At 41.1% G+C, this 13,700-nt stretch overlaps 1 protein-coding gene across 1 annotated transcript in view; it reads right to left on the minus strand.

Annotated features, from left to right (window-relative positions):
* Positions 1-13,700, minus strand: part of ANKRD29 (ankyrin repeat domain 29) — a 585,479-nt gene that overhangs the window by 457,343 nt on the left and 114,436 nt on the right. The window contains exon 2 of the mRNA XM_069220024.1: positions 3,471-3,581. Coding sequence (XP_069076125.1) covers positions 3,471-3,581 — 111 coding nt within the window. The remainder of the gene's footprint in view (positions 1-3,470; positions 3,582-13,700) is intronic.

A 13,700-nucleotide genomic window follows, 5' to 3' on the forward strand; every position in this document is an offset into this window, starting at 1 on the left:
TTGACTGACTTCCTATTTGAGCTACAGGGACAAAACATGCTTCCAGAGGCCTCTCTTCATGGAACTGCCCAACTGACCAGTTACAACTATATCTATTCTGGACCTTGCAGATGGCCTCTGGAGGAATGAGTCCTACCCCTCAACTGTTGCCACCACCCCTAGGTCTGGACCATTGACTGGTGTTAGAGTATACTTCTCCTGTCCAAACTGCATAAGCTGGGACTTAGAAACTTTTTGCCAACTTTTCCTCCAAAGAACCAGCAAATGTCTGGGTCCGTCATCAAGCCAAAACTGTCAACATGAAATTGGTGGTAGAATTCAATGTGCTAGATTGCCCCGCTGAAGGAGATTTGACTTTCAAAAAAGTGAACTACATTCACAAACTTAGGTTCAAGGTAAGTTTTCAAATGGAACTGGTATGGCTCCCTTCGACCCACATAACCACTGGTCTGAAACGGGTACATCCTTGCACCCCTGCCAGAATCCCTTTGCAAGTCTGATATGCCTGATTGTCTAGACTAACCTGATGGTCTATCTCCAAAGTTGGGTGTTCCCTTTTCAACTTGAGGTTGTCAACTCCCACTTCTGTATTCCCTTGACTTAAGTCTTCCTTTATTGTTTTCTTTAGGCATAATTCAGTTTCTTAATTATATTTGCTGTTGTGCTAGACCTGATAATGATTGCCTGAAAGCACTGATTTATAAGCTTTTGGTGGTGATCTAATTTCTAAACTGGTTACTGCTAACCGAGTAAGTAGAATATTTATTGATTTCCAGTTACCTTGTTAAGAAACTCTTCCAAAAATCACAACTCCTCAGGTCAGAGGATTGTCCCCTGCATATATCAAAACTCATTATGGTGATCATACTTATTCTTTTAGGAGAGAGGTGTGCTTAGATTTAAATCTGTTACCAAGAATCAAGAAGGATTTCCTTTATCAGAGATTATATTATGTGCCAATCCTTCAGATCGAATGTTCATGGTGTAATGCAGAAAAGAATAAAAAGTGTTGCCACTGATATCTTGGTGCAGAGAACACATTACATGTTTCTGTCCACCGTTTCTCGGCGTTCAGGGAAAAAAGATTTTATGTCAACTTTTCATGAAAAATGCTTTTTTGAGGCAACTGTGTTTTGATGTTGTTTGTTTTAGAGGTGACTTAAATTTAGCTGTTGCATTGTACAATTTTTTAGGTTAACTGGATGCGTGTTAATACGCGTGCTAATAGAGTGAAAAGAAGTAAACCTATCTCCAAATTGGTTGTCGACCAATTTGTATAAAGATGATTGGTGTCTGGATAAATTGTAATTCACTTTTGTAATATGTGTACATTTTTGGATGCGACTACTAACTTTTATTTTTTTGTATTCAAGGCCAGCCTATATCGTATTCATCGTTTTAATTGTAAATGATTCTAATTTATATCATAACGTACCACCTTCCTTTCTGCAGGGACAGGTTAGATAATTGCCATTACACCAAATTTCTACAACTTCCTACTTCATCCACATGTTCAACTATTGTCACTGCAAACTTCCTATTCTACTACACAAAGCTCACTGAGGTGGCTATCAGCTGCATGATTCAAGTTACAAATATAAGTAAATAAGTAAATACACGAATACATACCTAGAAAAACGTCACTGCATATTTCTATTTTCCAGGTACATCCCATTAACTCATTATTTCTCTGAAGTCCAAATACCTCACCTACCGCGTAGATGTATGCAATAAAACGTGGATGCATTTATTATAGTAGAGCAGGACTGTGACAAAGGCTTGGAATTTCAGATCTCATGGATTGGGTCACAGGGCAACTACATATTTTTCAAGCCTTCAGCCTTTATTGAACAAACGCAATAATTCTGAGAGCGTGATTAATGTGTTTCAGTTCATGCACCTGATTTTACTGGCTTGGAAAAGCAAAGTACACGACGACTAGAAAAGTGATGTCGCAGTGACAGCCTACCAATGAGACTGACAATCCAGAAGATTCTGGAGGATTCCATTGCCTTCCAGTGCGTTGGTATTTGAGGCTAAATTGCGAGCAGCTGGGAGCATCTGAGGTCTGGCTGAGATGCAGGAAATGTGGGATTCCGTTTTATTGAGTAATTCTGCATAGTTCAACTGCTGGAGCAAGATTCTTCGAAGGCAGCAATATATATTTTATTCTAGATTGTTCACTTGTTTGTATTCATTCTCTTTCCACCTTATTCGGTGCGCGTCTAAGACACATTTGCCATCTGCCTCTGCAAGGTTGAACTTCTGCCGATGTGAGGGAGAAAAATGCAGACAGGACGTCGATGTGCGGAGAAAGTATGGAAGATGAATCACGTGGAAAGTGGAAATACCAACATTGGTATGTACTGAAGGAAAGGAACTGGGCGTAATGTGGCTGCGCTGGGGTTAATGGTGCTAGAGCGAAGCAGCCTATAGGTCTAGGCTGCAAAGCGGTGCAGGGGTTCAGCTGCACTGTAGGAAATACGTTAGCCATATTGAAAATATAATGAGATTTCATGTCAAGGAAATAGATATCTCAGATCACATTAGGTGCATGTGTAGGTGAATTGCTATGTTGCCTTGATGATTTAGTGTGGTATACTATAATGCCTAGTATCATAATGAGATGCAGAGTATGGCCTCCCTAGAAAATGTGGTTATTAATGTTTTTTAATATAGGCACATGCTGACGTCAAAATCTGCTGCAGTGAGGAGCCTGGATTTGAAACGTCTTTACGGACTATTTTGATGATTGTGGTACCTCAGAGAATGCTCGTGTGAAAACACACTGGGGTCCATTTATAAATGGATTTGTGCTTGAGCAATGCGTCTGGGTCTAAGGCTTATCCTTTCAGAATAAATGTACCTCTGTATGTAAAATATTTTGGATTAAACTCGCATAAACGGTAGTACATGGAAAAAACAGCATGACTGGTATAAACTATAGGGGGTGGCAGGGCAGGGGGTGTGTGGTGAAAATTTAAAAACACATTTTAAAAAGCTTACCTGTAGGGGATACACATTAGTCTCCCCTCTGCCCTCGTCCTCTTCTTGTTCTCAGGCTCCCAGCCAATCACAATGCTTCTGTCACCAGCAACAGCAGCGTTGTGATTGGTCTGAGTGACCTGCTTCGCCGCTCAGACTGGGAGAGGGAGCCTGAGGATATCTTCCACTCAGCTGTGCAACACAGCTGGGTAGAGAACATGCACTTTATAGTGCACATACCCCTCCACCACCACCCCCCTTCCAGCCCAGGCCCACCCCTTCAGCTAGGAAAAATAAAATGATAATAAGGTAGCATTATTATCATATTATTTGTCCTTTCTTCACAATCCAGTAGAGCGACGTTCCTCCGCCTTAGCGAGGAGCCGCCCCTGATAAACTATTTATACACTTTGTTCTGGACTGTAAAAGATGTAGCCAGTGCCAATGAACATAAATCAAGCGTCCTTGCATGAATGAGTACGTACGCTGTCTCTGCAGTCCACGTCCACTCGCCCACTGTTCAGGAGCAGCTGCAGAAGCGCCAGGTTTCCTTTCCTTGCCGCCCAGAATGCAGCATTAGCGAGTGGAGTTTCTTTCTGGAAGAAAAGACGCAAATAAACCATCATATGGCATTCCCATTATTGAGTTTTTTTCTGCTGGTTTTCCATTTGTTCATCACCCCACAGATCAGTGTTATGCAGTCCTTGATGTGCACGCAAACTAATTTCAAACAATTGATGACACAGGCCCATATTTATACTTTTTTTAGCGCCGCATTTGCGCCGCTTTTTGACGCAAAAACGGCGCAAACATACAAAATACAATTTTATTTTGTTAGTTTGTGCCATTTTTGCGCCAAAAAGCGGCGCAAATGCGGCGCTAAAAAAGTATAAATATGGGCCCCAGTGTCATCATGTATTTGCGCTTAATAATATGTCGCCTGTAACTCACATAACCATAGCTTACATGATTTACACGTGGTTTATTCATTAGTCACACATATTTCACAAATTCGTTTTCACGTTTTATAGTTAGCTTTAGCAGACGGATTGACTGATATATTTTGTTTGACTTTAACCAGCATATGTACAATTTAACAATGACACAAGTAGGCCTGGGTGCCTTACTTCATGTTTGAAAAAAACATTGCATTTCTGTTTGTTGTGCATAACACTTTTTTTGTTTCAGACACCAGGGTCACAGCGTGCCTATGTAGAAATGCTATTCTTCATTAGCTTACATTTTGAAGGTTGTAGAGTAACAATTAATCGGTTTGGACAGTGACTTAAGCACCTGCATGGGATGAGAAACTGAGGACGTGAATACCCCTTCGTGAGATATTGTGAAGGTAACAAAGAGAGAAGAACTTGACATTGTATTATCCGTGAAAAGGGGGCCGACACCAAGTCCGCAGAGAACACTGGACTTTGATTGGTTCCTGCCCAGAAGGGAGTCTGAAGAATGTTTCATTTGGATGAAGCGTATGTAACTGTGTGACTGTAGTTACTTAGTGGGGTCACTTGCCCTGTCCACCTTTACAGGCAGGCATCCTTTCCCAATATCTTTAGACTATTGTTCCTTAATTTTCTGCTCATAAAGATGTGCTCAGAGAAAGTATATTACTTCTTGTTCTAGTTGTAACCTTCACCTGGTTCTTCTTTTGATGCTTTATTTGCTGACACCAGCTGCTTCTGAATTTCGCCGACCTGCCAACAACCTTAGGTTAGCATTAGGGAGTTTCCTTTATGGAAACAAGTCTTTGCCTTGATTTCCATATGTTGCCTTTAATAATGTAATTTTCACATTACTAACTGAACAACTTGGATTATAGTCCTGTATACTGTTTTTCGGTGATTTTGATTTCGCTTAATTGATATGATTGAAGATTGTGACCTTACTAATTTGTTAATAAACGTTTATAGTTTGCAACCTACTAATCTCTGTGGTTAGGATAGGGCAAAATCTGCTCCACTCTAAATGCAATTTTAATTAATTAAGTCTCAGTTCAAAATAAAGGTCCATTCTAGTGGACATAGCAGAGATCTGAGTTAGCTTCAAGTCAGCATGGTGCAAAACGATCCTTATTTAATCTGCTATCACATGCTCAATAACATGCCCCTATTGTAACTCTCTCTGCTTGTCACAATTATGGTAATCTCACAAACACATTCTTTGAATATTCGGAGACCTGGCAGTTGAAAAATAAATCACCCTTTCCTTGAATATTTGGGGTATTTCTCTTCTTCTCCTTTGGTATAGAGAGGAAGCATTCAAAAACAGCTATTTCTGAGAGGCAAAGATAGTGAGGGCGCTTCAACAGGTAGAAAGCCGGTCAAGATTTTAAAATGATTAGATGGCCCCTTTAAAAACTAGCACCTAAAGGAATTAATCAGTAAAGTACTGTTTAAACCAGGGTGTGCACCCTGAATACTGACCCCTAGAATATCAGTGGGGCACAATAACAAGGACTTAATAGTGAACAAAGCAATAATGGCATCGACATAAGCCTAGAATTTCTATACCAATCTCCACATATATGTACCTATGTGGTACATATCTCTTCAAGGTACATTAAAGTGCAGTTAGGAATGGCAAATCTATACTTTCCTACATCCACTTGCCTTTCGATATGTTGTCCCTTGATATTTTGTTCTGAATTTTCTTGTACCACAGTATCCTGCTGGTCGATATTCAGTAGTACAATCTAAACCAGGAAAACTGAGCTAGACAGTAGAAGGGACTAGTGAAAACATAAAGCAAGAACTGATTTGGGGAACCAAATTTGACTGTGCAATTTGTTTTACCTAACAGCGCATGTGAGGTAAACTTTACAGCCACTTGACCTACACTCAAAATAAAAATCAGTCACAGTGTGACATTTTTCACCACAGATGACCATCCTATTCTTGTCTCCCACAGACTGTCCTATTGTTTAAAAGCATGCCATGAGAAATAATCAGTTCAGCCTCATTCATGGAGAGAAATGAGTTGGGCTTATAATTTCAGTTGTTTCAGGAGGAGGAAATTGCAGGAATGATGGCTGATATCTCATCCCTTACTTTCCCACATGCAACAGATCGGCTACTCTGTGCCAGAGTGCCTTGTTCCTCAGCATGTGGCTTTTGGCCACTTTTCCTATGAGTGTGGCTATTTTTGCTCAACAGACTACTTTCATGTTAGGCTCTCTCAGCTCCTTCAGCTCAGATTATTTTCTCTATGCCATTTTAACTTTTTCAAATGTAACTTTTTATCAGTTCCTTCTCTTTAACAACACTTCTGTAATACTGTAGACCTTCCCTTCGAAGAAATGTCCTCCTTTCTGTGGCAGTATTTTCCTTTTTGATACCATCACCCTTATCTCTTTGACCATCTTCTATCTATTTCTGTGACTGTAGTGGTCTGTGCCCCAGTATATTTTGTGTTTGTTATTTTCGACCCCTTCAAACAGAAACGCTGTAAACAGTTGGTTTAGATTTTGGTGGTTACTCCTAAAAAGACACATTGTGGGATTTGAATTTGAAAACAATGGAACATGAGAAAGACTACAAAGAGCTAACGTTTTACTTAATAATACATATTGTCTTTTTGGGGTGAGCACGAAAAGAGCAACAAGGAGGTCAAGAGACAGAAATGACAAGTTCGAAAAGGTTAACTTTTAATGACCATTTGAATAGGTTATGGGAGCTGGTTGTTACTTTGATGGGAATGGCATTACACAGGAGTTGACCAAGCAACATGGACGATATACACCAGCCACGGACACAAACAAGAAGGAGCATGCATTCTATCAACTTCAGTGTTGTTTTCAAATAATAGATGACATATGTAGACTACTTTGCATGAACATTTCAAAAGGGTTACTCATAATTGAAACTGACCAATAGAAACACTGTGTAATTTTAAAAGAAGACATGTGTTCTGAAAGTTGACCTACTGATGTGATGTTTTTAACACATTAGTGGTTATCATTTATGCTTGTAGGTGGTCATTCTCTTTAGTGGGCATGCATTTAAATTCATTTCCATTTCTTTCTGGAGCTGTGAAAATGGGACACTGCAATTCTCCTCAAGTCTCCTTGTGGGAGATTCATGACTGGATGTATTCGGTAGAGTAGAATGCTGAACAGCATATTTTGATGACAGATTTGGGTTGTGAAGAAATTAAGGTAAAGTGGTTTAGGTTTTGTGGTATGAGATGGAGAGCAGTGGTCCCTACATTACCTGATATGTCCAGTATGATCCATTCTACTGCAATAATTTTACCTGTAAAGAGGTAATGATGTTATATCATGTGATACAGTATTTGTAAAGTGAATGTATGCCAAAAAGGTTTCATGGTTCTAAGTAAACAGAGAAGGGTGAGCACTCAGAGTTTAGCTATATGCCTGTCTAAAAAGCCAGGTTTTTAAAGGGGTCCCGAACTTCTCATAGGAAGTTGTGGCTCTGATACTAGGAGGGGGAATTCCATATACATGGGGAAACCATGGAAACCCTAGTGCCACCCTGTCCCTTCCTGTTAAATATGGGAACCACTAGTAGATTATGATGGGCTGATTTGAGATTATGTTTGGGGGTGTAGTTCTGGATTCTAGAGGACACAAACGTTGGGAAATTTTCAAGGCGAGATTTAAAAATAATGCAACCAGTTTTAAAAATAGTCCTTAAGGCGACTGGGAGCCAGTATAATTTTTCCATCAAAGGCTTGATATGCCAGTTATCCGGTGGTGGTGTCATTAGATTTCGAAAAGGCGTTCAATGCGATAGGATGGCCGTATCTGATGTGGACGTTGAAGCGCTTTGGTCTTGGTCCCCAGATGTTACGATGGATACAACTTCTTTATACAGCACCCCGAGCTAGAGTCCGTACTGGACATTGCGTGTCCGACTCCTTTCCCATTCAGAGAGGGACTCGGCAGGGTTGCTCACTATCACCAGTACTCTTTGCTCTGGCAATGGAGCCCCTTGCGGTGCGCCTGCGGCAAGAGGACAGTGCGTGGGGCTTATGGGCAGACGGTCACTGCATATTACCTCTTTGTATGCCGATGATGTCTTAATTTACCTATGAGATACGGATACTACCCTGACTGGATTGTTCACAATCTTAGACCAATTCAGTGAGCTGTCCGGCCTTCAAGTGAACTGGGGTAAATCCTGTGTGTTCCCCCTCTGCAAGAGTAGTGAAATAGAGAACCAATCGTCCAATCACAGTAGGCTTTTATGGGTGACCGGAAGTGTCCACTACCTACGAATAGATATATATCATACAGACACAGACTTAGTAGAGGGCAATTATAATAAAGTGTTATCCTCTATCCGGGAGTCTTTACCCTTCTGGATGTGCTTACCCCTCTCCCCTATGGGTAGAGCAGCCATCGCGAAAATGTTAATACTCCCTCGATTGCTTTATCTATTCCTGGCAATACCGATTCCGCCCGGAAGACTATTCTTTGCCACCATGCGTAGTTTATTGACCACACTTATATGGGGTTCAGGACGTAAAAGAGTTTCCTTGGAGGTACTACAATATTCGATGCAGGAAGGGGGTATGGCGATTCCGGATATGGATCGATACTATGCAGCGGCGCAGCTGCAGTGGATTATGACTTGGTTAACTGAGTCCCAAACTATGGAAGGGACCATGATCCGACATATGACAGTGGGCATGGTAGTATTACAATGGCTCCTCCGATGTAATAAAAACAGGGCGAATGTAGGGTTGCTGCTGCCTACAGCAGCGGCCGCATGGGTTGGGAACGTTCAGCGAGGATGACAGCCGTTTCCCTATTCTCCGGAGCTTCCGCTCTCGGAGATACCCCAGGTGCATGATCTAACTCGGAAGTATGATTTTCACGCGTGGCGGGAAAGAGGAGTGGCTCGCGTGGATGAGCTCTTTGAAGATGGGCGATTATACTCCTTTCAGACTTTCAGCTTAAAATATCATTTGGACCCCGGACAGTTCCTTGCCCATGCGGCCCTACACGCAGTCATTCAGCAGATATGGCAGGCAGGCCCCTTAGAGCCACCTACACATACGAGACTCCATTAATTTCTGACGATAATTGGTGAAAAGAAGGCAGTAACTAATTTGTACATGTTATTGAAACTCTGGATGTTCCTCACCCCCGTAGCAAAGCTTGCTGGAACGAGGGATTAGGAGTTGCCCTAGCGACTCACCAATGGAAAATGGCTTTGGAACAAGTCAAATATGTCTCACGTAATGCCAGACTGAAGTTTACGCAGTTTAATTATACCCATCAAACATATTTGTCCCCTCACAGACTGCACTGTATGTTCCCAGGGGCCCTGTCGATATGCCCCGCTGTGGCCTGGATAACGCAACTTTTCTACACATGACCTGGGACTGTGCTGAGATACGCCACACCTGGGCGTATATTACACAACATGTGTCCGACATCGTAGACACTCCCCTTACTTTAGATCCGCTCTTCTGCCTACTAGGGATAACCAAACAATCTAAACAGAACAGATGTTACCTGAAATTTGTAGATCTATCCTTTGTATTGTTTAAACAAATGACTGCTATGTCGTGGAAAGCACCACGACCCCTGGATACACTGAATTGGCTTTGAGTGGTATTACATTGTGACACGGCAGAAGCCAAGGCTTTAGCACAAGATAGGTGCATCCACAGCGGGGCAGGGGGGATTACACTATGGGATACCTATTTGGTGAAATTGGAAGATAAGCAGTCCACTGAAGTAACGGAGGACCATCATTGTAATAACACCCTACCTAGTAATAGATGAGACCACTACCTACTCATTTCTAATGCAGTTCACCTCCGCGAGCTGCTCTCCATTGTACGAATGCTGTCCTTTCTTCATAGTTATCCATCATTCCGACACAGTTACGATCTGGATATCTCCTGCTCCTCTTCCTTCCCCCCCTATCTGTCTATAACACTCATATTCTTAACTCAGGAACAGACACTCAGAAATACGTAAGACTAAGGACTTTTAGTGACTCACCTCTTAGACACCAAGCAAGTATTATTGTTGGTTATAATTGTGTTATTGTTTTATTGGCTTATATAGACTATTATCCTATCTCCTGACATTAAGGCCCAGAAACATTGTATGTTAAATGATCGAGATGTGTTATTCTATTGTTATTGGTCACATCGCCACACCCGACCATGAATCAAATACCAAAATACCATACTTGCACCCTTACAGGGTTCTTTCGATTCTTATCTACCATTTATATAGTGGGAGATGACGAATCACGGAAGTATGTTCATATGATATGTTACTCTAGCTGGATATGTTTAAGGAATGCCATGATGTACACTCAAGATAAGATGTATAATGGCTGTTTAATCTGTTTTGCAATATTACAGTCAATAAAAAATAAAAAAGATTTAAAAAAAAAAAGGCTTGATATGCCAGTGTTTTAGCTGTTGCCAGACCGGTCTGGCTGTCTGGTTTTAAACCAATGGAAGCCTCTGACACACTCCTATTGGAAGTCCCAGATAGAGAGAGTTGGCGTAGTCAATCCGGTAAATGACCAGACCAGTTATAATCTGAATAATAGCCTCAAAGGAAAAATATTTCCTGATTTTCCAGAGCTGAGGCTTCATAGAGAGATCTCCAACAGCAAGGATTCCAAGACTTCTGACTTATTTTTTAGGAATAGAAGGTGTGCCCATCTCTGATGGCCAGATTGTTTTTAGTTAACACAATTTAGATATTGTCAGACTTTAACTTCAACTGATAACTGTTCATCCAATCAAGGATGTAGAACATGGTATTCTGAAATGACTCCATGGACTCCTAAGTGCCAACAGTGTTGAAGAGCAACTGCAGGTCATCAGCATAGTTATATATTTTCCCCCTCAGCTTCTGTAGGGTATATACCAATAGGTGAGTATGAAGATTAAATAGATGGGAAAACAAAGAGGAACCCTGTGGTACACTGCAGTTCAGTCTGACTTTGGATGAGCAGAAAGGAGAAAGGCAGAAAAAACTGGGAGCGGTCTTAAAGAAAGGATTTCATCTAGTCTAATCCTGAGCCTTGCAAGCTAGAGGCCTTGATCCATTGTGTCAAAAGCCGCTGATAAATCCAAAAAGACTAGTGCCTGGGCTAGTCCTTTATCTGCTTCTTCTCTCATATCATCAACTATGAACAATATGACAGTTTCCATTGAATGGGCAAGACAGAAGCTTGCTTAATGAGAGTCCAGAAAGTTTGAATCTTCTGAAAAGGAGCAGAGGTGTGGGGCAATGTGTGCCTCTAATATCTTGGCTAGGTAGGGAAGTAAATAAATAGGACAGTAGTTCTTCAGGGTGAATGGATCCACTCCAGCTTTTTTTTTATAAGTGGAATAACTACCACCTCTTTAAAGGCAAGAGGGACAACGCCCTGACTTAGGGACAAGTTGTGTAGGAAGATCGCTGGGTCGGGAAAATAATATTTTTCAAAATGATACTGGAAATATTCCAAGTTGAACCTTTTGTTTCATAATGAATGAACATCTTTCATCCTTATATGCTTTGCATCTCATTACACAATTTGCCTAATGTCAACGGTTGCTCTTGACTACTGATTCCAGTCCAAACATAGAGTGTGCCTGTTTCAGAGTCAATTGTGTCATAACTGCACATTTTGAAGATCTGCAGTTTTGCAATATTTACAACTGCAGAACATGATACACAGTCCATATCTGTTCCGCTGACATAGTTGCTACTTAACTGATCTTGGTAATGCTGTGCTTTTGAGTAATTTCCACAGTGCTGTCAGACATGCTACATGATTATCTCCAATTACAATACTCTATCCAACAAATTGCTTTTTAAGTGCATCCCCTTATTGTTTTATTATGTACATGAGAAAAATAAATGTCAATTTTACACAATAAACACAGATTATGTTAAAAAATTCCCATATACTTTTAAACCTTTGAGCGGCCCAGGAAAGGAACTTAGATAAGGGGTGAGGTAAAGAAACATTCATAGTAAATGGCAGAACAGAAAGATGAAAAACTTTAAAGAGAATGCCACTTTACTTCTGTTGATGAACAATGAACGAAGGTTCATGATTTGCGAAATACAACACCTCACTGCTTTGTCCACCACACTGTATCTACTTGTGATCACAATGAAGAGAACATAGGGCAAGTAACTCTTGCACACACATTGTACTGCGATACCCTGAATTTAAATGGTCTACAACAAACGCTCACCTGTACTTGGAGGGGTTCTTCTTTGTTCTGTTGATGAGATACCCAAGGGTGATAATTCCTCAAGGTGACTATTCTCTGCACCTACACCAGCATTAGTTATAGTGCAATGTCAGACTCAAATCTAAATGAAAGCTTCCCAACTCTCACATTAAGTTGTGACTTAATACTAACTGTCCAGCTATCAGAGAGAAACTGATAGTGATTCCTATTATAAATATTTTATTTTAGAATGTGAAAGTAAATCCAGTCGGCTAGTTCAATGTTCTTTTGCCCTGTTGCTTCATGTCTGAGAAACAGTTATGTTGTTTTAAAGTTGCAGTAGACTTTGGCGGATGTGATTACTCCGTCACAAACGTAATGGATATCCCGTCCACCGTATTAGGACTCCGTTATATCCTACGGAAATCATAATACGGTGGGCAAGATACCTGTCATATTTGTGACAGAGTAACTCATCTACCAGACTCTAAATCAGGCCCTTAGTTCTCACAAAAGTGAAAGTTTATTTCATCCTACTTTTGATAGTGGTGTGCTGATCAACAATTTTTGCATAAATGTTCAGTTTTTAATCTATTTCCATAGACATGTTTCAACAGTTAATGTGCTTAATGGCTTAGTTTAGTGTGAATGGTGTTTAACATTTTCTCTTGTGCCTTGAGATTTATTCATCCGAGTCCCAAGATAGCTGACAACACTTCAACGCCTTTTGTTGCTGAAATGTTATCAGCCAAACAGATCTCAGCACAAGATCGGGAGGGGTTGTGAATCATTTGCATCCCTGCTTATACAAATTTTACACAAAAACAAAAAAAAGATCGCTTTCTGGACCAGGACCTACCTTTCTGCCAAATTTGGTGTAATTCTGTCCAGTAGTTTCGGCGCTATCGGTGTTCAAAATCCCTACGAAAAAATGAATGGGGAAAATGTGTTTTGGGAATCCCCCCTTTTTCTCGGCCTCCTCTAGCTGGATCACCCCAAAACTTTCCAGGCAGCAGCTGACGGGACTGGCAAATGTTTTTAGAAAGTTTTGTGATGGTTCGTCAAGCGGTGGCAAATATATAGGCAAGTAAAAAAATGTTTTTTTATATAGAAACTAGGTCCTAACTCTAATTAACTAGTGGCAACTGCCACTAGGTAACATATATACAGGGGTGGCTCCTCTGCTATGGCGTCACTTCTCTCGCCCCCGCCAGCAGCTGCAAAACTTTAACAGTAAAAAATATAAAAAACTAAGTTTATTATGTTTTTACTTTAAAAGAGGCGGGTCCACCAGCATGACAGGGACAGAGGTGTGCATGTATGTTTGGCCGGCCGTCAAGGGCCGACCAAACATACATGCGCACCAGGCTCTGTCCAACCCAGTAACACAGTGCCGGATTGGGGAGAGCAGGCAGAGGCTCCCACAATGCCTCGGAGAGCCCAGCCAGGGCGCTCCGTCCAATCTACTGCTCCTTTCAAGCATGAAAGCAGCATTAGCATTGGACGGGCAGCCTGGGAGCCAGTGCCTGCAGTGC

This window comes from Pleurodeles waltl, chromosome 2_2 (genome assembly GCF_031143425.1).
Source record: "Pleurodeles waltl isolate 20211129_DDA chromosome 2_2, aPleWal1.hap1.20221129, whole genome shotgun sequence".
Classification (NCBI taxonomy): Eukaryota; Metazoa; Chordata; class Amphibia; order Caudata; family Salamandridae; genus Pleurodeles; species Pleurodeles waltl.